Source organism: Oryx dammah, unplaced genomic scaffold, assembly GCF_014754425.2.
Source record: "Oryx dammah isolate SB20612 unplaced genomic scaffold, SCBI_Odam_1.1 HiC_scaffold_18, whole genome shotgun sequence".
Taxonomy (NCBI): domain Eukaryota; kingdom Metazoa; phylum Chordata; class Mammalia; order Artiodactyla; family Bovidae; genus Oryx; species Oryx dammah.
The window spans coordinates 8,802,586-8,826,925 of NW_024070202.1; the positions used below are offsets into that span (position 1 = coordinate 8,802,586).

The 24,340-nt window shown below is 37.3% G+C and overlaps 1 protein-coding gene across 3 annotated transcripts in view; it reads left to right on the forward strand.

Annotated features, from left to right (window-relative positions):
* CDK14 (cyclin dependent kinase 14) overlaps nt 1-24,340 on the forward strand; it is a 557,423-nt gene that overhangs the window by 291,424 nt on the left and 241,659 nt on the right. For all 3 annotated transcript variants that reach the window (XM_040260248.1, XM_040260249.1, XM_040260250.1), the window contains one exon: nt 14,890-14,952. In XM_040260248.1, coding sequence (XP_040116182.1) covers nt 14,890-14,952 — 63 coding nt within the window. The remainder of the gene's footprint in view (nt 1-14,889; nt 14,953-24,340) is intronic.

Sequence of the window (24,340 nt, forward strand, 5' to 3'; positions counted from 1 at the left end):
GATGTACAAGCAGCTCCCGTTCCTGAGCGCAAGCGGCTTGTTCCTCATAGTACATAGTATGTCTCATAGTACAGTTACAGTAGGAACTCTATAAGTCTTTGCCAAATTGTTATACTCTTTTTTCCCATAAAATAGGTGCATCAGATGTGATTGTGTGTGTGTGTGTAACATAAATGTAGTCATTTTTCAAGGATTTCATTAAACCCCCTTATAGAGTATGACAGACACAGAGATACGGGCTCCATATCGTCTTTACAGGGGAGTGCGCTGACTAATACAGCAAGCATAGCTATATGTCACCAGATTGCATCCCTCAGCAGCAGCTCAGGATCTGACCAGGGAGGACGGGCGTGTCTTGAATGAGGTCGTGCCTTCCCCCAGGCATCCTGTGTCTGATGACTGCGCGAAGTGGGGGTGGAGAGGCCTGGCCTTTCCTGCCTGACACAGGGCCAATTCTGGTACTCGGTTGGCCAAGGCTTTATTGCATCACACTTTCACATCCTTTGTCCAACCCTGCTTCCTTTACGTTCCTTTCACCTAATGAACATATTTTATCTTTTTTAACCTAACAAGGGTGCTATAGCCCTGAAGTCCACCTGGAGAGCCAAACCTATGACCTGCTGTCATAAAGATGGATTTTTTTTTAATATTTTTAACTTTTTATTTTATGTTGGAGTATATCAAATTAACAATGCTGTGATAGTTTCCAGTGGGCAGGCAAGGGATTCAGCCATGCATACACATGTTTCCATTCTGCACCAAACTCCCCTCCCATCCAGCCTGACACATACCATGGAACAGGATTCCCTGTCCTGTACAGGGGATAAAGATTAATTTTAAAATTTAATAAGAATTTTTTATCTTTAGGGGAATTCCTGTTTAAAGGTGGGGTTCGGATTTACATATCCAAGAAAATCAGGACATCTACCAGAAAAATCTAGAGGGGAAATAAATAACCTGGGATAGCAGGAATTTCTGGAAAAGTTGACTTTGGATGAGAAATAATTGAGTTCATAAAATTGTACAATCCTTTTAAAGTTATTAAATCTTATTAAACAAAAGTTTCTTTTAAAATTCAGTACAAATATATGTGTATATATTTATTATTCTTACTATGGTGATGGGTTAGTCACTCAGTTGTGTCTGATTCTTTCGACCCCATGGACTGTAGCCTGCCAGACCCCTCTGTCCATGTGATTCTTTAGGCAAGAATACTATAGTGGGTTGCTATTTCCTTCTCCAGGAGATCTTCCCAACCCAGGGATCAAACCCAGGTCTCCTGCACTGCAGGCAGATTCTTTACCAACTGAGCTATGAGGGAAGCCCTATTCTTACTATATTCTTACTATAGTAGCAGTTAAAATGAATATAATTTGCTTAATGTAGATAATTATATTATTATTTTCTAGTATTTGGATTCTAGCTCCTGCAGGAAGATTATACCTCTTTTCTCCATTAAACCAGGTTGTGACCTTGCGACTTGCTTTGACCAATAAATTGTGAGCAAGAGTTATTTGTTATCACAGTATAACTTGGCCTGTCCTGACTGGCATATTCCAGATTACTTAGTATCCAGCCACCCAAGAGAAAGCTAATGCTAATGTGTTTTTTAAAAAGATTTCTTTTATGATTCATGCTCACATGCATGTTGCATGTGTATGTGTATATACATATATGTACACTATAATTTATAGTACATATACTATTTTTTAATGTTTTTAAAAGCTTACAGAAGTTAATGCTACTGTTGTTCCAAATAACTAAATGTGATTATGTACCAAAGTTTGTCCACATTTTAAAATTCATACACCCTTTGTGTTAATATAAAATTCCCATGCTTTTCTCTGATACCATTTTAAACCTTGGATACATTTGAAATTCTTAATGAAACAAATTTAAATAGTGATTTTTAAAAATATTTTCTTAAGCACTTGATTCTGGTTTTTGACAAAACTAAATGTTTTATCAGTGAGGGCACTAAATCAGCACACCTACCACAAGTTTTTGTGTGATAGTGTCAATGGTCAAGCACAGATATGGTCACCTTCTACGTCAAGAATGGTTTCTGCTGTTTTTCTTGATAGAAATGGTTATAACCATGTTTATATATTGATTATAGTAATTACATGCTGCTGCTGCTGCTAAGTCACTTCAGTCGTGTCTGACTCTGTGTGACCCCATAGATGGCAGCCCACCAGGCTCCCTCGTCCCTGGGATTCTCCAGGCAAGAACACTGGAGTGGGTTGCCATTTCCTTCTCCAGTGCATGAAAGTGAAAAGTGAAAGTGAAGTTGCTCAGTTGTATCCAACTCTTCACAACCCCATGGACTGCAGCCCACCAGGCTCCTCTGTCCATGGGATTTTCCAGGCAAGAGTACTGGAGTGGGGTGCCATTGCCTTCTCCAATTACATGCTAGGCGTACTAATTTATTTTAAGGTAAATATGGGAATTTTTGCCTCAGATTTTCCACTATGATTTTCTAAATTTTTTTTCTAATTGATTTAAAATTTAAGCACTAGTAGCTTCTATTAAAGTTTGCTAAGATTGACTTAAAAAAATAAATTTACTTATTTTTAATTGGAGGATAATTGCTTTGCAATATTGTGTTGGTTTTGGCCATACATTGACATAAATCAGCCATAGGTATACATATGTCTCCTGTCCCCTCCCTCTTGACCCTCCCTCCCGCCTCTCACCCCCTCCTACCCCTCTAGGTTTCCACAGAGCACAGGCTTGAGCTCCCTCTGTCAGAAATCAAATATCCACTGGCTATCTATTAAGACTGATTTTCAAGTGGTATTTTCAACCACAGCATCAGGAAAGCACTACCTGAATCCATCCTAGACAGACTTGGTGAGATTTTATTCTTTCTCTTGAAATTTTTTCAGTAATCTTTTTATGGCAAATTGCACTAAGTCAAGAAAAGGTATTTTTAGCTCTGATTCACTGAATATATAACTAGATTTTGGCATTAAAGTTTAAAACATATCATGAGGAGCAATAATGTTGGCCTTTGCTTCTTGAAGTTTCAGAATTCATATTCAAAATATCAACTATATCTGCCAAATATGTCAAGCTCTTGGGAGAGTTATTATCTTGGCAAGTTTGCAAGTGTCTAATGATGGAGAGGAAAAAAAAGCAATTCTTTTTCCAGGGTATCTTTAAGTTCATACTCATGCATGGCAAGGAACTAAATATATTTCCTTTGTACATGGATTAAGCAAAAAGCAAGTAGAGAAAGAAAAGAAAAACAGTGATGATTTGATCTTTGGTAAATTTTTTTTTTTAAATATCAGGTAAGTCAGCAACTTGATTTTGGTGGTGGAACCTAAAAAAAAGATACTTGGGAATTTCTGCTTCATTTTAACTTTTTGTAAAAGGCAGAATACAAGAAATTTTTTTTTTTCCACTCCCTCCATGATCTGAGATCTTTTTATTCTTTGGTGTTAAAAGAGCTACTTCAAGCAAAACTTTTATAATTTTTTGTGGCTCCTTAATATTCTACTTCACTACTCTTCAATTTTTCATGCTTCAGAGCATCAAAACCTGTAAGTAAAAGCTTGCATTAAAAAAAAAATAATGTTGTCATGATTCTTTCACTCATAGAGTTTGAGGAAATCTAAATTACTTTTGCCACTTTATGTACTATATTATAATAATTTAAATTAATGGAAAACAATAGATCTTACCTGAGTGTATTTGTAATGTACTTATGCTTCAGGTGTGCTACAGGAATAGCAGTATGGCATCTCTTTCATCATGTATGACAAACCTACATTTCATATGTTACTTTGTCTTGCTTTTGCTGAGAGCTTTATCATTCTACATTCTTTGTATTGCCACCAGCCACAGATTTAACTGAAACTATAAATGAATTTTACGTTTGCAGTTCAAATTTATTTTTCAGACTATTTTGTCAGTTCAGGAGCTTTTGATCTGTCCCATTTTGGAGTCTGTAGCACACAACTCGTGCTCCATAAATAATCAGATGTCCATAGCCATCTTTAGAAAATTCAAGGTATTTTGCATTGTAAAATCTTAATAATGTTGCTTCTATTACATCCCTCTGTATTTCCTTGGGAAGAAAAATGCCTAACATTGCCACCAGTTCTTCAAGAGATATGAACACTGCTATAAATGTTTCATTTAAGATAAGGGAGAGAGTATTATTGATTTATCATTCTTGTTTCCCTTGTAGTCATCGGTAAGCTCTTAAAGAGTGCATACTGTTTATCTGGTTTGATCCATTTACAGTGTTTTACCCATTTTAAGTTTGAAAGTATATTTTGAATATCAGTTGGTATGCCAAACCCAAGACAGGATGACAGTTAAATAGTTGTAATTGTTTAATATTTTCCTAGTGTGTTCCAGAACTGTTGTTTTTGATATTAAAAATAACATACACTGTTGTAAATCAACTATATCCAATAAAATTTTAAAAAGTAACATGTACTGAAAGTTCACTGCAGTATAATTCATAGAATTGTCTGAAACACACATCTGGTATGATCTATCCTTATGTGGGTGTTACTCTTACCCATTGGGCTTCACTTGTGGGTCAGGGGCAGAGAATCCGTCTGCCAATGCAGGAGACACGAGTTCGATCCCTGAGTCAGGAAGATCCCCTGGAGGAGGAAATGGCAACCCACTCCAGTACTCTTGCCTGGAGAATCCCATGAGCGGAGGAGCCTGGTGGGCTGCAGACCATGGTGTCCCAAAGGAGTAGGACATGAGCCACTAAGGAACAGCTTTCTCTTTTGTAGCCAGAAAACGTTATTCCAAGATAGCCACCATTGATTCCTCTGCCCCATCTCCCTCTCTTTCTCTCTCTTCTCTTCCGTTCTAGCTCTCTGTCTTTAATCTTTTCTCTCATGTTGCTTTTACCCTATAATTTCGGAATCTCTCATTTCCAGCAGGGCAGCTCCAGAGGGTGTTTTCAGAGTTAATATTATTCCTGAGAACTGTTACAGTTCCTTTTTCTTTTCTTCTGTCTCATAGTTTGACTCCAGAAAATTTTTCATGGCCCACTTTGTTCACCTTTTTTTTCTTTTCAAATATTTGAGGGTTTTGGATGATCAGAGCATTCCATTCTTCATACCCATTGGCTTTTTCCCCCTTTAAACTTGGCTTCAAAATAGCATGAAAATCTTTTTAAAGTGGCTGTTTGACTCTGTTAAAATTTATTAAATGGTTTAGGCTTGTGAATGGTGTGCCAGAGGGCATAGAAACCAAACAGAGTAGTCCTTTCCTTCACTCTTTGAAGAGAGCAGGTTTTATACAGTCTTGTAATGCAGCAAAAGCATTTAGTTCTGTAGAACCCCAATGTTTTTCTTCTAGAAGATTTCGTCCAATTTTTTGAAACATCCCAAATCTATACTTTGAATTTATTTAAGAAAGGATTATCATTTGTACCTCTTAGAGGTGTTATGCAGTGATGTGGACATAGATATGTGTTTGTTTTATGAATTAGCCCCTATAATATTGAAACTACTTCAGACATTTGAACTATTGGAAAATAAATGTCTGCATTCTTTTTATCGGAGAAAAATGACTCCCAACAGTCATACTCCCTGGGTAAAGATATACAGCCTTTCTATCCATAATGTCATTGCCAGAAGCCAAATAGTATGTTTTTTGTTTTAATGGAAAAGATCTTTCAGGTTGCTGGTTTTACATGGTTAGAAATGCTTCCTGCTCCAGTCTCCAGCCCCAGGCTGCTCATGTATTTTGAATTCAGAAATGACAGCTGAAACCAATTAGGCAGAATTAGGGGATCTCTAAGTCACATATAGGTTATGTCCAAAAAGGAGAACAATACATTATATGATTAAAAAAAGAAGCAACTAATTTAATTAGGGCTAAGCTGAGGCAGTGTGATTACTATAGGGGATTTTTATATAGTGTTTTTTTGTATTTTAAAAAATTTATTTGTTTAATTGGAGGATAATTACTTTGAATACTGTGATGGTTTTTGCCATACATCAGCGTCCCCCCATCCTGCACCAACCTCCCACCTCCCTCCCCATCCCACCCATTTAGGTTGTCACAGTGGAATGACTATGGAGGGTTTTTATATAGTATTAACTACTGTGTCTGTTAGCTACCCTTGCCCTCTTTAGGAGATAGGTCTACTGGTAGAATTTCAAACATTTTCTACGTGGCATAAATACAGCTGAAAATAAAATACCAAGAAACATGCTTTGAAATATGTAAAGTAAGTCTTTGCAGTAACAGTGGAATATTTGAGAGTATTCCATTTAAGAACGTGTTTTACGTATGATGGGACAGATCAGAAGACCGTATTTTTCTCTTATTGTCATATCATGTCCTGTGATGCAACTTGAGACACAGTAATTGGAATTTCTATTAGTACTTCAGAGGAAAGAGATAGTACTTTTGTAGTTGTTCACGAGTGTCTTGTTTTTGTGATTAAAGATAAGGGATTTCAGTTCATGTGCAGAATACCTAAATAACATATAATGGAATACTTACAAACTTTTATTTTTTAATCACTGTTTTAAAAATGGACCCTTTGGTATATAGTGGATACAGACCTTCTCTATAAGGCACCTTGAATGGCTATGATTTTGTTTAAATGGAGAGTTGATTAATATTTCTTTTCATTTTTTTCTCACTAATGAATAGTGCTCACATGTTTGAACCCCCATTAAAATTTTATTTATTATAATTTGGGGCTAAATAGATGAATACTACAAAGCTGAACGGGGGAAAATGCAATTTCAAAGTCAGTTTAAACCTGTGGCCTTCATAGATGAGCCGTTAAAAACTAACTGCTCAGTAATTTGAGATATTAATTCTCACAGCAATGTAGGCTGATTAAAACAGAGATTATAGCCAGAGGAACACGGCATTGATTGCTGTAGAAGGAAGGAGGGCTCAACTTCTAGAAGTTTTCTTCAGTTGCCTCTAGCAGCAGCCATTCCCCAGAGAATCGTTTGACGTTAATGAGCTACAGGTGAAATATTGATAAATTAAAAACTAAAAAGGTAGTGAGGTCTCCCAAATGTGTTCCTGTCTAAGAGGTGTGGTTCTAGTTGAAATGCGTGTGGTGTATGTATCCCAGACTGTTGGAAAGGCAACACTGGCCCAGAGAAAGTAAGGATCACGAGTAAGCCTCGCCTTGGATACGTCAACAGTCAGCATGGTTGCCATTCATTTTGAGACTCCATGTGGCACCACTGAAGAGTGGAAGGAATTGCTCTTGAATGCTCTTGTGCTTTAGATATTTGTAAATTTCTTAATATGCTCTCTCACCAATCAGAGTAATATTCAAAGTTTTCTTTTTTTAGCAGTGGATCACTTCCCCATTATAAGGAAGAGATTAGGGTATAATCTCTGGGATGAGGAGCCAGGAGCTCCTTAAACAATAAGGATCAGTCTGGAAAAGGAGGCCTCGATATTTTTGTGGGCTCTATATCACTGTGCCTCGGCTCTATATTTCCAAGGGGTACATGTTATCAACTAGTACTTAACATATCTTATGTGTTTGTTTCTGTAATTTATTTATTTGGTTGTGCTGAGTCTTAGTTTCGGCACGCAGGATCTTACTTGTGGCATGTGGGATCTAGTTCCCTGACCAGGGATCAAACCCAGGTCCCCTGCGTTGGAAGCACAGAGTCTCAGACACTGGACCCCCAGGGAAGTTACCCCCACCCGCATCTTTTTCTTTTTTTTAAAATTCAGGTTGGCACTTAATGTTTCATTTTTTTTTAAGGAGTATTAGTTGATTTCCAAATAAAAGTATAGCTGAGGTGTGATGCTTATTTTTAAAATTAATTTATTTTTTAATTGGATGATAATTACTTTACAATATTGTATTGGTTTCTCCCATATATCAGCATGAATTTGCCATACACTAACATGAATGAACTATGGTATTTAAATGTAAAATAAGCCTGTTCCTCAAGAAGAAAGAAATTCAGAATTAGTTTTATTATCTCTGGAATCTTTCTAGTATTCCTATTATTGTGAAGCAGTTTGTTTTTTTTAATGCTATAAAATTACATGAATCCTGAATATACTGACTTCTGTCTTCCTGTCAAAATGGAAAACTAACATGAAAAGAAGTCAAGAATATGGAGGGTGTGTGTAGCAGAAAATGAGGATTTCTGTTGGTTATCCCCATGGAAAGACTTCCTTATTTTTAGCCTAGATGCTAAAAATAGGACTGTGCTACTTTCAATATCACACTTTTGGCAGTGCTTCTGAAAAACATCAAAAATTAGCTGACAGATATTGTCAACACCATGCTTAACATGAGAGGGTGGGGGGAAAGTGTATGTGTTGTGGAAGGTGCTCTGTTTAGATTCCTGCTTAATGAGAAAAGGTCAGTCTGAAATTCATTGCTGATATTAAAGCATAATTTCTCTGAGGGACTTGGCATCTCTTGAATAAGAAGTTTGATCTTTTCAAGGAACAATAATTGGAAAACCTAATTTCATTGATAATACATTGATTACAAAGAAACAACTTCCCTGGTAGCTCAGATGGTAAAGAATCTGCCTGCAATGCAGGAGACGTGGGTTTGTTCCCTGGGTCAAAAAGATCCGCTGGAGAAGGAAATGGCAACCCACCCCAGTATTCTTGCCTGGAGAATCCCATGGACAAAGGAGCCTGGTGGACTACTGTGCCTGGGATCGCAGAGTTGGACACGACTGAGTGAACTAACATTTTCACTTTCAAACACATACTAAATGATGAAGCCTACTGAATGATTGACTTATACTTGTTTCTGCCCTGGTCAGCTTTCATGTCCAAAAGCTTGTCTGACTCTGGGGTCTTCTGAGAGTCTTTTTACCAGTGGTGTTCAATGAAGGCATATTACTTCTTTTCCCTCACCCAAAGTCAGCTTTAAAAGGAGTAAGGAATGGAGAATTCCAGAAAAACATCTACTTCTGCTTCATTGATGACACTAAAGTCTTTGACTGTGTGGATCACAACAAACTGTGGAAAATTATTAAATAGGTGGGAATACCATACGACCTAACCTGCCTCCTGTGAAATCTGTATTCAGGTCAAGAAGGAACAGTTAGAACCGGACATGGAACAACAGACTGGTTCAAAATTGGGAAAATAGTACATCAAAGCTGTATATTGTCACCCTGCTTATTTAAATATGCAGAGTCCATCATGAGAAATGCTGGGCTGGATGAAGCACAAGCTGGAATCAAGACTGCTGGGAGAAATATCAATAACCTCAGATATGCAGATGACACCACCCTTACGGCAGAAAGTGAAGAAGAACTAAAGAGCCTCTTGATGAAAGTGAAAGAGGAGAGTGAAAAAGCTGGCTTAAAGCTCAATATTCAGAAAACGAAGATCATGGCATCCGGTCCCATCACTTCATGGGAAATAGATGGGGAAACGATGGAAACAGTGACTGACTTTATTTTCTTGGGCTCCAAAATCACTGCAGATGGTGACTGCAGCCATGAAATTAAAAGACCTTTGCTCCTTGGAAGAAAAGCTATGACCAACCTAGATAGCATATTAAAAAGCAGAGACAATCACTTTGCCAACCGAGGTCTGTCTAGTCAAAGCTATGGTTTTTCTGGTAGTCATGTATGGATGTGAGAGTTAGACCATGAAAGAGGCTGAACACCAAAGAATTGATGTTTTTGAACTGTGGTGTTGGAGAAGACTCTTGAGAGTCCCTTGGACTGCAAGGAGATCCAACCAGTCCATCCTAAAGGAAATCAATCCTGAATGTTCATTGGAAGGACTGGTGCTGAAGCTGAAGCTCCAGTAGTTTGGCCACCTGATGCGAAGAGCTGACTCACTAGAAAAGCCCCTGATGCTGGGAAAGATTGAACAGGAGAAGGGGATGGCAGAAGATGAGATGGTTGGATGGCATCACCCACTCGATGGACCTGACTTTGAGCAAAGTCTAGGAGTTGGTGATGGACAGGATGCCTGGCTTGCTGCAGTCCATGGAGTCACAATGAGTCGCACATGGCTGAGTGACTGAGCAACCACAACAAGGAATGGAGAGTGGAAATCAAGAAAAGGGGAATGTCATAGTCCAGCTGGTTTCTCATCTTTTTCTTTGGCTGGATTTTTTTTTTTTTCCCTGGTAATCTTTTGAAGGGGTGTTCTGCACTCAGGCCTGTTTAAAACTGTCATCATGTTTATAATTTATTTTTGCAGTCTCCTTTCATGTCTTTCTCTTCAAGTTTCATGGGTGTGTTCTGTTGATCATGTAGTTCTCAGGTCTACATATGACTGAAATTAACTGAGACTCTGCTGTGTGAAAGTGCTTATGAGGAAAAAGTCTTTTCTCCAGTATTTTATGGTCTTTCTATATGCTGCTGTTTTACAAAGAAATATCTGTCTTCTGCCTTCTAAATTGATCCTGCCACAGTATAATGAAGTCAACATGGAGAAACCCAAACTGTAAATGTGGTTCTTTTACAGAAAACGTTTACGTCCAGGGGATTATGGTTTCAGATATGTTCTTCAAATTCCTTCCCCTTGAAATACTCCTGCACCTTTGTAAATCCTATAATAAATGCTGCGTACATGCGTGCCAAGTCGCTTCTGTCATGTCTGATTCTGTGAGCCCCATGGACTGCAGCCCACCAGGCTCCTCTGTCCATGGGGCTCTCCAGGCAAGAATAGTGGAGTGTGTTGCCATTTCCTCTTCCAGGGATCTTCTCCACCCAGGGATCAAACCTGCATGTCTTCTATCTCCTGCATTGGCATTTATGTCTCCTGAATTTACCACTAGCATCACACAGGAACCTTAAATAAATGCTACTTGATGGGTAATCAACAATAAGGAAAGAGGAACTTGATTTTGAAAGAAATGTATGCAAGTGTGGGGATTGAACCTTCCAGCTTCTTTCTGCTCTCGCTCTTCTGCTTGGTATACAAATCTAGCCACACTTGATAGCTTCATTTAAAACCACCCACTCTAGAGGGAAGACTGACGAAGTATTCTTAGGCATTCAGGTATAAACCTGTCAGACCCAAGTACTTCTAAAAGCATTGCCCAGAAGAACAGCAGCAGTTGGAGAGTGAATAAGAGGGAGATGCAGGAAGATGAAGTGAAGCCTAATGTGGTACAGGCCAGAAGAGATGCTAGCCACGAGCCAAGATAGAGATTGGAGGGGGAAGAGTGACTGGGTTTGGTTTATAGTTACCAGGCACCTAGTCTAAAGATACTCCTTTTATTTTTAGAACAAGAAATGGCCAGAGATCAAGCCAGATGGATCTGAGATTATGCGTGTCTCATCAGTGGATAGTGATCCGTTGGTCATGTGCCATAGGGGCCTTCTGTTCAGAACTTGTATGTGTAGGATGGCTTTAAAAAGGGTAATAACAGAGAATTACCTCCCAGCGTGACTGTTAAGGTTACTTCTGTTATTTCTGGACCAGGAAAAGTCACAAGGGTCACATAATCCAGTGAGTTGAACAAAGGAGAGAAGTTAAAATGAAGAGATGTAATGAAATTTGTAATTTAGGCACATCTAATGTAGTTCCAGGCATAGTATTGTATATTAAAAAAAGAGGGGGGAGGAGAAAGTTTTTAATTAAAGTAAAACGGAAGTTTGCCAGGATACAAAATAAGACCTTTATACCACCTTTTGTCTTTTCCTGCATTTGAGGTTCTCTAGATTTTTGCCCCTAATCACCCAGAGCAATCTGAGATTAATGATGTATTTGCTAGAAGTAGTCTCAGAGGTTGTGTACGGAGAGCTGTGGAGTATGAATGAGAATGTCTGGACGTACGGACAGGAAGAACACATCCAGTTCTCAAACGGTATTTAGCATTTCATTTTGAATTGCAGTCCTCCAGAATATCCCTTCGTAGTCTAAACGCACTTCAGAAAATCTTCATCACCATCATTATCCCCATCATCACCTGTAGCATCTACCCCGTGCTGGGCGTAGTGGATATTTACGCACTAATTTTCACAATATCCATATGCGGTAGGTGTGCTAGGATTATCCCCATAACACATGTGAAGACACTGATACCCAGAGGTTATATAACCCACCTAAGGCTGCATAGCTAGTGACAGCCATGTGTGTGTGCATACATATATGTTCATGCCATACAACTGAGGGAAGACAAATTTAAAATTTTTAAAGGTTTGGGAAAAATCTTTTTGAAATTTCCCAAGATCTCATTTCTGGAGAAGCCTCCTTGTTATTCATGTTGCAGTATCATTGGGCATGCATATACACACAGAAGGATATAAGGTATACATGAGACTCAGGAATTTTCTACCTCATTCCTGATATATTTCCATCCTCATAGGTAAGTGGGGATTTTGTTTGTTTGTTTGGTTGGTTTCAAACAAAATGCTTGAGTAGTTTATTCTTTGAAAAAAGTGACAGTATTTTCACAGGTATATAAAAATCCACAGAATGTTTGAGTTCTCTGAAAGCAGAGACTCTGTTATTTATTTATGCACAGTTTGCATTTAATGCATATATGTCAAGTAGAAAGTACAATGGAAGCTTTGACCCTAACATCATTTCACTTCTTTAAGGATATGTAGCATAAGTTTATTGGGCATAAAATTAAACATGCTTTTTAGCTGTGTTACTCATATCCTTTATATAACCTCCTTTTTACTTTTTAATTTTTTTGTCAATTTCATTGGTTGATTTTTTTTTTTAAAGAAGTAACCTTCAAAATTTTGTGAAAATTTGAGCTTTTATTTTGATCAGTATTTGCTTTATAGTGATATACCATGTTGCTAGGTGAATAAATGTTTAATCTGTTTTCTTTGAATTCTATTATGTTTAACATTTACATTGATAAGTTGCTCTTTGCTTTTTATTGGTATTTGCCAGTATAAATATCATAAAATATAAATAACATCAATATATAATATATAATATGGTGTATTATCCCTTTACTTTCAGGTTTTCTGTTGTTTTTTGTTGTTTATTATATTTAGCCTTTATCTTGGAAAGAGTGTGAGTTTGATTTTGTTTTGTAAACTGAAAATTTACATTTTTAAAAGATTTTAACATATGTTTATTAATTATTGTTATGATTGTTACTTTCTATTTACCAGTTTATTATGTGTGAGACAACAAGCACATTATAGTTGTATATCATGTAATATATTAAAACATACTTTTTCATGGACCATTTTCTATGTTCTGTTATAGCATTGTTAATTGGCTATGCCCCAGTACAAAATAAAAAATTTTTAAAGTATATAGTTTCTGTCCTCAGTGTGCGGAAAAGAGAAAGGCAATATGGTCTTAGAATATATCTAAGAGCATCTCTTCTATCCCATGTTCTTTCCCTTTGTTCTTCCATGGCTGACCTTTTTCATTCTCTATTCAGATCTTATTTGAAAGTATCACTTACTGTGGCCTGTCTTTAGCAGACATTAAGGGCCTCCCTCTATGTCCTCAAGCACTGCCCAGTAGTATTCCTAATGTACAACTTACTGTACTGTCATTACACATGTCCTGGTTTTTTCCACCTACATCTGTTTCCTTGAATTCTCCTTACTGATTAGTGTCACTAAACTCCAGAGCTTTCTTTGGGCACCTGATGTGAAGAGCCGACTCATTGAAAAAGACCCTGACTCTGGGAAGGATTGAAGGCAAAAGGAGAAGAGGGCAGCAGAGGATGACATGGTTAGGTAGCATCACTAACTCAACGGGCATGAGTTTGAGGAAACTCCAGAAGATAGTAAAGGACAGGGAAGCCTGGCATGCTGTAGTCCATGGGGTAGTAAAGAGTGGAACACAATTTAACGACTGAACAACAGCAATAAAATGACTAGTGTAGTGCCTGGAAGATAATGAGTTGAGAAATACATGGTGAACAATGAATGAATGCTAAATTCTGCTCTGTATTCTCAGCAGTTACCAGCTGGCACACAATAAAAACTCAGTAAAGGAATCTAAACTGTTATCATCATGGCTACAACCATGTACAGGTTTATGAATGTGTCAAAAGCTTATAATTCCTCAACAATTGAAGCCTGATAATGGAGCATAAATAATCATGGTCACTGGTTTTTACAGAGTGATTAAATCATAAAAATGTTACCACCAATAAAAAGATTAGGAAAATTTGTAAAGCAACTCTACATGTTTCTTTAGAAGTTTTATGTAGCTCATAATATAAACAGAAAAAGCATTAAAAAGAAAATATACAATTGTGTGCAAATTCAACTTGGGATATTTGGAAAAATTACAGTATAAGTTGCTATCTAGGGATATTTCTTTTTAAAATAAATCTGGATGTATTTGTCTTAATTTATAACTTTGGAAGTATTTGCATTGATTTAGAAAGTAAATCATTATAAAGTTTTAAAAAATAAATATTTTTTCAAATATATTCAAGAATGCTGAGAATCTGAAAATTATCTTTTAGTGAATAGTTATGAGAAATGTAAATATATCCAATGATTAATTTTATTAGAATGATCTGCTTGTAATATTTGCATGTCATACAAAATAAATAACCATCACCTTCATTTCCACTTGAAAAATGCAGGTAATTGAAATTGTATTTGGATTGATTAACTATATGTGTATGTGCTTTTAGTTGAAGTTAAGGTATATATATTTTAGGTAAGGTTTCTTCTTATTCCACTTAAGAGATACATATTCAATGTGAGAATTAGGCATTTAACAAGTTAGCAAATTGTGGACATAAATTCTTTCTAATGCACAGATATGTTTAACATAAGATAGAATCTGGAGTAATGATTCGGCTGTGGTTAAAATGCAGGGTGGAGGAACGTGCAGCTGCATACACTAAAAAGTCCACCCACTGTCTTCTATTTGCTTAGTTCAGAAAATAGTGATGACTTTGAAATAGAAAAATATTGATTCATTGTTTTACAGCCAAAGGGATGTTAATACGTTTTCCTTTTTTTCTTCTAGCATACTGATTTATGTCAGTACATGGACAAGCACCCCGGGGGGCTGCATCCAGATAATGTGAAGGTAGGAAAAGATCTTTTAAGTCAAGGCTTAGCGTTCTTCATGTGCATTTTTTGAACCAAGGTCTAATCCCTCTACTATATATATATATTTTTAAGTGTATAAAGAGAAGTGATTCTGAAGTGAACCATAGTCATTGCTTTGACAATGAAAGCCATGCTTTGGCATTAAATATTTTCACTGGAGTATTATTATTTAAACTGTACCCTATTTTTCCTTCATGGAGAACCATTTGCCAGTAATGAGAGGGATCTACTGGAATCCTGCCAAAACTATGTTTTCAGTAGAGAGGAATCTCCAGTCACTGTAGCTTAGAGTGCCATACTGAAGTACCAATTGGTTTCAAGATAATGTATTATTATGATCCAAAATAGTGTTACGCTGAGTTCATGGTGCATATTTTTTCATTTGTTTGTATAAACAGATAAAAATGATTTTTCCTTCAGTTTTCTTTTATTTCTTTCACCAGATATTGGATTACTATGTGTGAAAAGAATTAAGCTTTTCTAAGTTTTGACCTAGCAACCATTTTATAAAATTTTTCCCATATTTCAAACTTAAAAGAGGAGATTCTTTTCTTGGCATATGTTAGGGAGTTAGAAGATACTAACATTTATCAGTAGGCTTAATAATGTGCTTACATTTTAGTTTAACCCATTTAGTGATATAAATGCATTTGAAGTATCATTATTTGTCTCCTTTTCGTCCCATTCACTATCTGCACCTTTCTTGCAGTGTGGCATGGTTTTTCTGTTGTACTTTTCCCTTTGCTAGTAGAGGTAGATTTCACATATAGCGTTACATGTGTTCATTTCTTTTTGCTTTATAAAAATAATATTTTATTGTATATAGTTTCTTATTTTTTTGATATCTAGTTAATGGGTTTTCTTTATTAATTAGAATTAGTGATGTCAGTTATAATGAATTTGATTGAAACATTTGCCCACATGGTGGTAAATGACAAAAGGGTTTTTTCTCTACATTCCCTAGGACTGACTAACCAGTCATTAAAACTTTTGCCATTCTGATGAGTAAAAATGAAATGTTTTTACATTGGCATTTTCTTGACTGCTAGTAACACTGGGCATCTTTTCATGTTTCTTGACCATTTGTAATTCTGCCATTACAATTTGCCTGTTTTTATATATTGTTCAGTTTTCTATTCCATTGTTCTTTTCTTAATAAATTGAAGGCTATTTTTAATATTTGTAACATTAATGATGGGGCTTTTTAAGGTGATCACTTTTGTTATACAATTTTAAAATGTGGGAAACTGTAGGAACTCTGGCAAGACATTCTTTTTAAAATAAATACTAGAATCAGTATGGTACTTGAAGTATTTGTTGACTTTTTTCATATACGTCCTTTTTCATTGTTGTGATTTTTTGTTTTATTAAATTTTTATTTAGATTCAGTTTTTTGATTATTTGCTTTTCTTAAACGTCTGTATCCATTGACATAGATAGATTTTTAGTGGTTGCATTGGGCACGAAATTTTAACAGGCTAAGAGATTTTTTTATTAATCTTGTTTAATACTAATTAATAGTATTATTAATTACAATACTAATGTTTAATGACTGCAATTTTTTTTAACATCAAACATCACTGACTTGATGGACCTGAGTTTGAGTAAACTCCGGGAGTTGGCGATGGACAGGGAGGCCTGACGTGCTGCAATTCGTGGGGTCACAAAGAGTCGGACACGACTGAGCAACTGAACTGAACTGAATCTTTAATGACCACAATTTTTTTTTTCACATCAAAACTTCTCAAGTCATCTCATTACTACATTTAATGTTCTCTTTTTAGGGTTGATTGGGTTCAAAATCAACAGTATGGTACCTCCTTACTCTTATTTTCCACTTTAACCCAGGTAATCTGCAGAGAGCCCAGCTAGTGAAAGCCCAGGACCTACTAGAATCAGTGGAAATCAGAGGCTACTCTGACCTCCCAACTTTAAATTCAGTGACAGGATTGAGATTAAAGAGCTGACTCCGGCTTTGCAAAGAACAAAGACATCACTGGATTTCCATTATCCTGGTTTGGTCTTCTCACCAATACTTCGTTGCTGTTATTTAGTCACTTAGCCATGTCTGACTCTTTGTGACCCCCTGGACCATAGCATGCCAGGCTTTCCTGTCCTTCACTATCTCCTGGAGTTTGCTCAGACTCATGTCCACTGAGTCGATGATGCCATCCAACCATCTCATCCTCTGTAGCCCTCTTCTCCTCTTGCCCTCAATCTTTCCCAGCTTCAGGGAAGCCTGGCAGACTACAGTCCATGGGGTCATAAAGAACTGGACATGACTGAGCAACTGAGCACACACACGCACACACGTATATACACATAGATAGTCTCTTTTCTTTTCCCAGAATCAAAATTTTAAAAGCACCTAAGTAGGAAATGGGCTTCCCTTGTGGCTTAGCTGGTAAAGAATCTGCCTGCAATGGGGGAGACCTGTGGGTCGGGAAGATCCCCTGGAGAAGGGAAAGGCTCCCCATTCCAGTGTTCTGGCCTGGAGAATTCAGTGGACCGTATACAGTCCATGAGCGACTTTCTCTTAAGAAGGAGATGGTGGGCATTTGCTCAGGCCAGGGCTGAGAGGCCTGCCTCGCACAACCCCCAGCATCAGCCTGCTTTCCTTGTGGCCTGTAGGCGTTTGCCTGCAGCCTGGAGAGCTGGTGGTGGTGAGGGCCTGCTGCTCTCTCACAGCTCCACAGCCTGTCTGCCTCAACAGCTGTCGCTCTGCCAGCCAGGTGGTTGGCGGGGTGTCCAAGAGAACAGCAGGGGCTGGGCAGGTAGGAGGGGATATGGGTGCTTCATGAAACAGGTCTCAGACCCAGGCCTGAAGACTGAAAGCGTCTTTTATGGGGCATCGGGTCAGTCCAAGAGAACAGACGTAAAGAAGGCCCCCCTTGACAAATAAGTAACTCAGAGGAAGCAAGGTTGGTTTGTTTTGATTATACTGAGAAAGAAGCATCAAAAAATTATCAATAATAATATCTAAGAGGCGAAAGAGAATAGTGCACCTATACAGCAGAATGCTACATTACTTTCATTGTGGTTCAATCACTGAATCGTGTCTGACTCTTCGCAACCCCATGGACTGCAGCACACTAGGCCTCCCTGTCCTTCACTATCTCCCTTTATTTTAAACAGGATAAATAAGTGAACATGAGATAGCTTTGGAAATTAAAAACATGATGACAGAAATTAAAAACAACAACAATAATTTTTAAATGGGAAATAGGATTACTTAGGATGCAATTTACATCATTGCTGTATGTAAACTTTGAAATTCGCTTTTGTATTTTATATTCCCCTTCAGGTTTCTATTTTCACTATTTAAGTTAAGCAAAGTCTGCTTTCTTCCACTTTTCTTCTTTGTACTTTCTAAAATAAAGTGAAGCAATTACTAATATAATAAAAAAAACCAACAGTTGTAAAAATGGATGGGAGAAAAAGTTGGAGAATTGTACCAACTTATGCTTATGTACAAAGTAGAGCATAAAATAGAAATCTGAAACATGAGACAAGAATTATTAAAAAAATTTAGAATCCAGTTCAGGAGATGGGCCATCTGAATAATTGGAGAAAATAGGATGTAGTTATTAAAATAATAAACTTTGAAATATGCTTCTTCTAGATGTGAAGGATGTGAACTTCAAGATTAAACAGATCTTTTAAATGCCCAGAACATTTAATGAAAATAGAAGAACAGTAATATTTATTATGGCAGAATTTCTGAACATGATTTCAAAGACAGATCCTACCAAAAGGAAGCGGATTTACTGCTAAGAATCAAGAATTACAGTGGTGTCGTCACCGTTTAGGGGGGTTTCCTGGTGGCTCAGTTGGTGAAGAATCCGCTTGCAAGGCAGGAGAGCACCTGCAATGCAGTAGTTGATCCCCTGGAGAAAGCAATGCCAACCCACTCCAGTATTCTTGCCTGGAAAATCCCAGGGACAGAGGAGCCTGGAGGGCTATAGTTTACGTGGTCGCAAAGAGTTGGACATGATTTAGGAACTAAACCACCACCACCACCTTCACCATTTAAACTTAAGCAGCAGCCCTAGAAGGGAGATGGAACTGAGACAATGACTTGAGAATTCTGATGTAAAATTGTCCAATCTAGTATAATATGCAAACTATCAATGAAGTGTGAAAGCAGAATAATTATTTTCAGATGTTCAAGGAGTTGAAAACTGTGCATACCTTGCATCCTTTCTCAGAAAACTACTTGAAGATATACTCCCCCCTGTAACTCAGGGAATAAACCAAGGCAGAAAAGAAAAGGAAACCTGGCAATAGAGGCTACCTCAAAAGAGGGATGGAGATCCTTGAGATGATGAAAAGAATCCCAGGGTAACAGTGGTGCATCAGGCTGGAAGAGTAACCCGTCAGTCCAATTGCACAGGTCAGAAGACTCCAGGCGAGATTTCTAAGATGAAATTGTCAGATAGAATATCAAATGTGTTTGAGCAGATTTACAAGTTGGAAGGGGCTTCCCTGGCACCTCAGTAGTAAAGAATTAGCCAGTGCAGGAGCCACGGGAGATGCATATTTGATCCCTGGGTCTAGAAGATCCCCTGGAGGAGGAAATGGCAACCCACTCCAGTGTTCTTGCCTGGAGAATCCCATGCACAGAGGAGTCTAGCGGGCTCCAGTCCATGGGGTCGCAAAGAGTCGGACACAGATTAGTGACTGAGCACGCACGCACAAGATGGAAGAAGAATTTAGTGTTGAATTAGTGATAACCCCAAAGAAAACTCAACAACGGCAAACCAACCAACCAACAAAAGATCTAGATTGTTACACCAGGAAAAACAAATTATTGTGCAGGAGAGAAAAGTATTCATATGAAACGTAATGGCTCAGCTGCAAATAACATTTACATGGTTGTAATACAATATTATAATCAATATGTAATATTGTAATATGTAATCAATATTACATGTTGATGTATTACATAGTTAAAAAAAGACAAACACCTCTTTAGGATTCTGCTATAGCCAGCCTCATTCCAGGATTAGCATCCTAAAACAGTCTTCCATTTCACCTGCCACATGTGATATAAAATAAAGATCAAAATCATTTTGTCACAGCATTTTGATTCTTTGTCCAATGTTCTTTTCCTTGCATTGCATGATTCATTTATTAAATTACTGCACTTAGCTTTTTTATTTGTGACTTTATATGCACTCAGTCACATAGGTTTGTCATCATTTTCATAATGAAGATAATAGTTCTACCTTCTCTGAGGGTGTGGGAAGTTGAAAAAAATAGAATGCATCTTGTTAATGCCTGTGTTTTGGCATCTGAATTGCAGTGCATGGAAGCAGACAGCCCTTATTACCATGTTGGTTTCCATGGGAGGCCACTCTGCTAATTATGCACCGGCATTTCTTCACAGTCTGTCTGCGTAGAGACAGTGCCCTCCTCCAGGGTTTCATGTAGGATCTGCACTGCAGGTGAAATTATTCTCAAAGAAGTCTGACTATGACATAGTGGCAGAGGTCCCACGGGTATTTCTGTGTGATGGATTAATGTATTTTTTTCATGTGGTGATATTTATTGTCACTTAAAATTTCTGAATGCAAAATGAAGAACCTAAGAATAATATTTACTAAGTTAACAGCTGTTGATATTGCTATGCTGGATGCTGCAGCTGAGCTAAAATTAGATCTTTTAATGGTTCTCTAAAAATGTAGAGTGTGAAAACCAGGTGAGATAAGCAATCGTCTTTAAAAGAGCATGTTCTTGCAATAACTCTGAAGCTCTGCATTTGGTTAAATACTTCATGGATTATTAAAGGGTTGGATGTGATAGATAGAAGATATTGATTATGGTGAACAGAAGGAAAACATACTGGTCAAATCTCCTTGCTTTTAAATTTGACAGTTTTGACTTTTGCTTTCATCACTATGTGGCATGATGATATGGAGAAAAATTTGAAACATTTCTCTTGGATTATAAAAATGTGCATATCTTTGTTTAGATTTCATATAACTTGTTTATTGTAAAAAGCTGGGATACCATGCATCTAAGAATTCAGGCGATTTTTCTTTATCATAAATCGGGTCAGCTTGCAAGCATTACAAAGGTGATGTATCACTGAAGAATGAGTGGGTAGAAAGGACCAAATGAAAGAGTACATAGCTAGTGATTTCATAATAAGCCACAGAGTAGTCTGTGGTGATTTTGTACTAAATCTCAGCAAAACATCTGTTAAAGTTTTATCTTTTGTGCTATATATTCCTTGTAAGCATTGGAATAAGCACATCAGAAAAAGATTGTTTCAATGTTAACTAAATTTCTGTAGTCACTCTGCTACTTTAATTGTCTACAAACTGAGTCTGTTTGCAATATGGTTCTGAAATAAATATTCACTATTAACTAATGGTCTGTGTTGTAGCATAATATCAATTTTAGACAAATGGGTAATTTTAACAGTTAATTACTTAGAGGGCAATTTAAAACCTGAATGGAAAGCCTGAGGACACTGGCCTTGTTATAAATATTTATGATGATTAAAGGCATAACAACCAATTGCTAGAACATGATAATTGGTTTGTAAGAATTTGGGGGGAGGGTAGTTCATTTTTCTCCCCTTTATAAACCATTCACTATGAATTTTATTGGGTGTTGACTATCATAGTTGAGTTGAAGACAGAACTTGAAGTTCTTCACTCTATAATCCTCAGTGATTTACAGATTGATTGGTTTTCTAAAAAGCAACCATAACAGTCTAAATCTCTTTCATTCAGTTTTCATGTGTTCTTTAAAAAATGGTAAGCATGAGAGGCTGAAAATTGAGATTCATCGTTAAAAAAAAGATTAATTGATGCTGTCTCCAGCTCATATCCAGAAATGTAGATGCTTACATCTTATTACCATGACAACCCTGGATCTTCCTGTATTTTTATGTAATTACCTTCATTTCCATGTTATCGTAATGACTTTTCTAGATGATTTTTTTCTAAAAGCACATTTGTCTTTTTTTTTTTTTACAGAACTATAATCAAAGATATCCAAAGTAATTCTGAATTCTCTGCCTTATTCTCTGAAGCATCTAAAATTCTTTTGACATAAAGCTGTTTTATTTTGTATCTAAATATCTAATTATAAAGACTTGAGGATTATTATGGTTGAAAAATTGCTATTTTTCTTTCATAGTCCAGAGAACAGGCAGGTGTATAACAGTCAGAACAATATTGTGCCAAATTAAGATTGTCTTATACAGATGGCACAGTGAATGGATTACTAAATGAGAATTTCTAATGTTGAGATAGGAAATCAGATAACACCCGATTTTCTCCATATTTTACATTAGAACTTTCATTTAGCTGGTAATGACTTCCTACTGTGCATTATAGTGAATATTATAAAGCCTTTCCTTTTTCTGTATTTTGGAAAATATGGTTATTTCATGAAGTCATTCCAGTGTTTTAAAAATTTGACACCTAGTCTCAGCACCTGTCCAGTTTTCTTTTGAACCTTTTTATCCTATTTTTATTATAACAAATAATTTTCCATATCTAGAAAGTGAAAGATTAACAATGAAAGAGTGAAATCCATGTGTCAATTCATACTGTGTCGGATGTTCAGAAGTAGTCTGAATTGTGAATTTCTGGCTAAAATGTGGGCCCTGCATTTGGTTGTTGGGAACATGTCTTTTGTATCCTTGGCATCATTGGCTGATCCGCTTATAACAATTTGAATCAGACAAAGAAATCAAGGCAGCTAATTAAACAGCCTACTCTTTCCTAGAGGTGCTTTAAAACCCAGATTGAAAAGGAATTACCCCAAAGATTGATGAAATTCACATAGTCATTAGAATAATGTCATGTGATATTTTAATTGTCAGATAGAATTACCCAGCTTAGGGGGCAGATATCCAGGGGGAATAGGAAGAATACCCTCTTGGATTTTAAACTTCAGGCCGTTCACCTTGCCCCTCTCCTGTTTAAGATGGATCTTGCACTTGACCCCTTTGTTGGCATATTTTCCTAGACAAACAAGAGAATGCAGGAGGAAAATTAGCTGAGTGGTAGTGTATGTACACACTCCTGGGGATTTTCCTGATTGTTTTAGACAGGTTCTGCCTTCATGTGACTAGCCAGTACATTTCATAGATATTTTCTCATTAATACAGAAATTCTGTCACTTGTGACCTTTCTAAAGAGGATGCAGAGAAGTTTGTTTATCATACCTATCAAACTCAAGAGTCTTTACTGCATGCCACTTGAAACATATTTTTCTCTGTTGTATGGCTTGCAGATGTGATCTTTCTCTAAGCCTCTTATATTCAAGATTCATCAGCTCCATCAGTTTTTCAGTCTGCATCTCTCTCTCTCATTTTTTTTTAAAGTTACATTGGCCTTATCAAATGATATTAAGACAGTTCATGCTGATAGTGTCTGAGGTGTCACTTTAGGCAGTAAAACCATTTTGTTGTTGTTGTTCAGTTGCTCAGTTGTGTCCCACTCTTTGTGACCCCATGCACCGCAGCACACCAGGCTTCCCTGTCCTTCCCCATCTCCTGGGGCTTGCTCAGACTCAAGTCTGTTGAGTCAGTGATGCCATCCAAGCATCTCATCCTCTGCCGTCCCCTTCTCCTGCTCTCAATCCCTCCTAGCATCAGGGTCATTTCCAGTGAGTTGACTCTTTGCATCAGGTGAGCTCAGAATTGGCGCTTCCGCTTCAGCATCAGTTTTTCCAGTGAATATTCAGGGTTGATTTCCTTTCAGATTGACTGGTTTGATCTCCTGGCAATCCAAGGGACTCTCAAGAGTCTTCTAAATTCCATTGTTTTCTTCTCATCGTGTATAAAAAGAATGGCTCTGAAGTTGGGGAAGCAGTGCATGCATTCACAAGTGAAGCTGAGTAAAAATTTGTATTTCATTCTATTTTTTTTTGGTTTCAAAAAGTGCGTATTGGTAAGGTCAATATATACTCAACATTATTTTCTTATTTGAATTCCTTGAAACAACTGTTTCAGTTTTTCTCTTGGAAAATTATGTTGGGTAACTAATAAGCCAGTAGCTTCAATTTGATTATCTTGTTTCTACTCAGGTAGGGAATATTCCTAAATTTAGGCTACTGAGCAACTTCTTATTTTTTTAAATAATTTTTATTTATTTGTTTTATTTTTGGCTGTGCTGGGTCTTTGCTGTGCGTGGGCTTTTCTCTAGTTGTGGCGAGCAGAGGCTACACTCTCGTTTCAGTGTGCAGGCTTCTCATTGTGGCGGCTCCTCCTGTTGTGGAGCACAGGCTCTAGGGCTCGTAGGCTCTAGGGCACAGAGGCTCTAGGGACAGAGGCTCTAGGGCACAGAGCCTCTAGGGACAGAGGCTCTAGGGACAGAGGCTCTAGGGCACAGAGGCTCTAG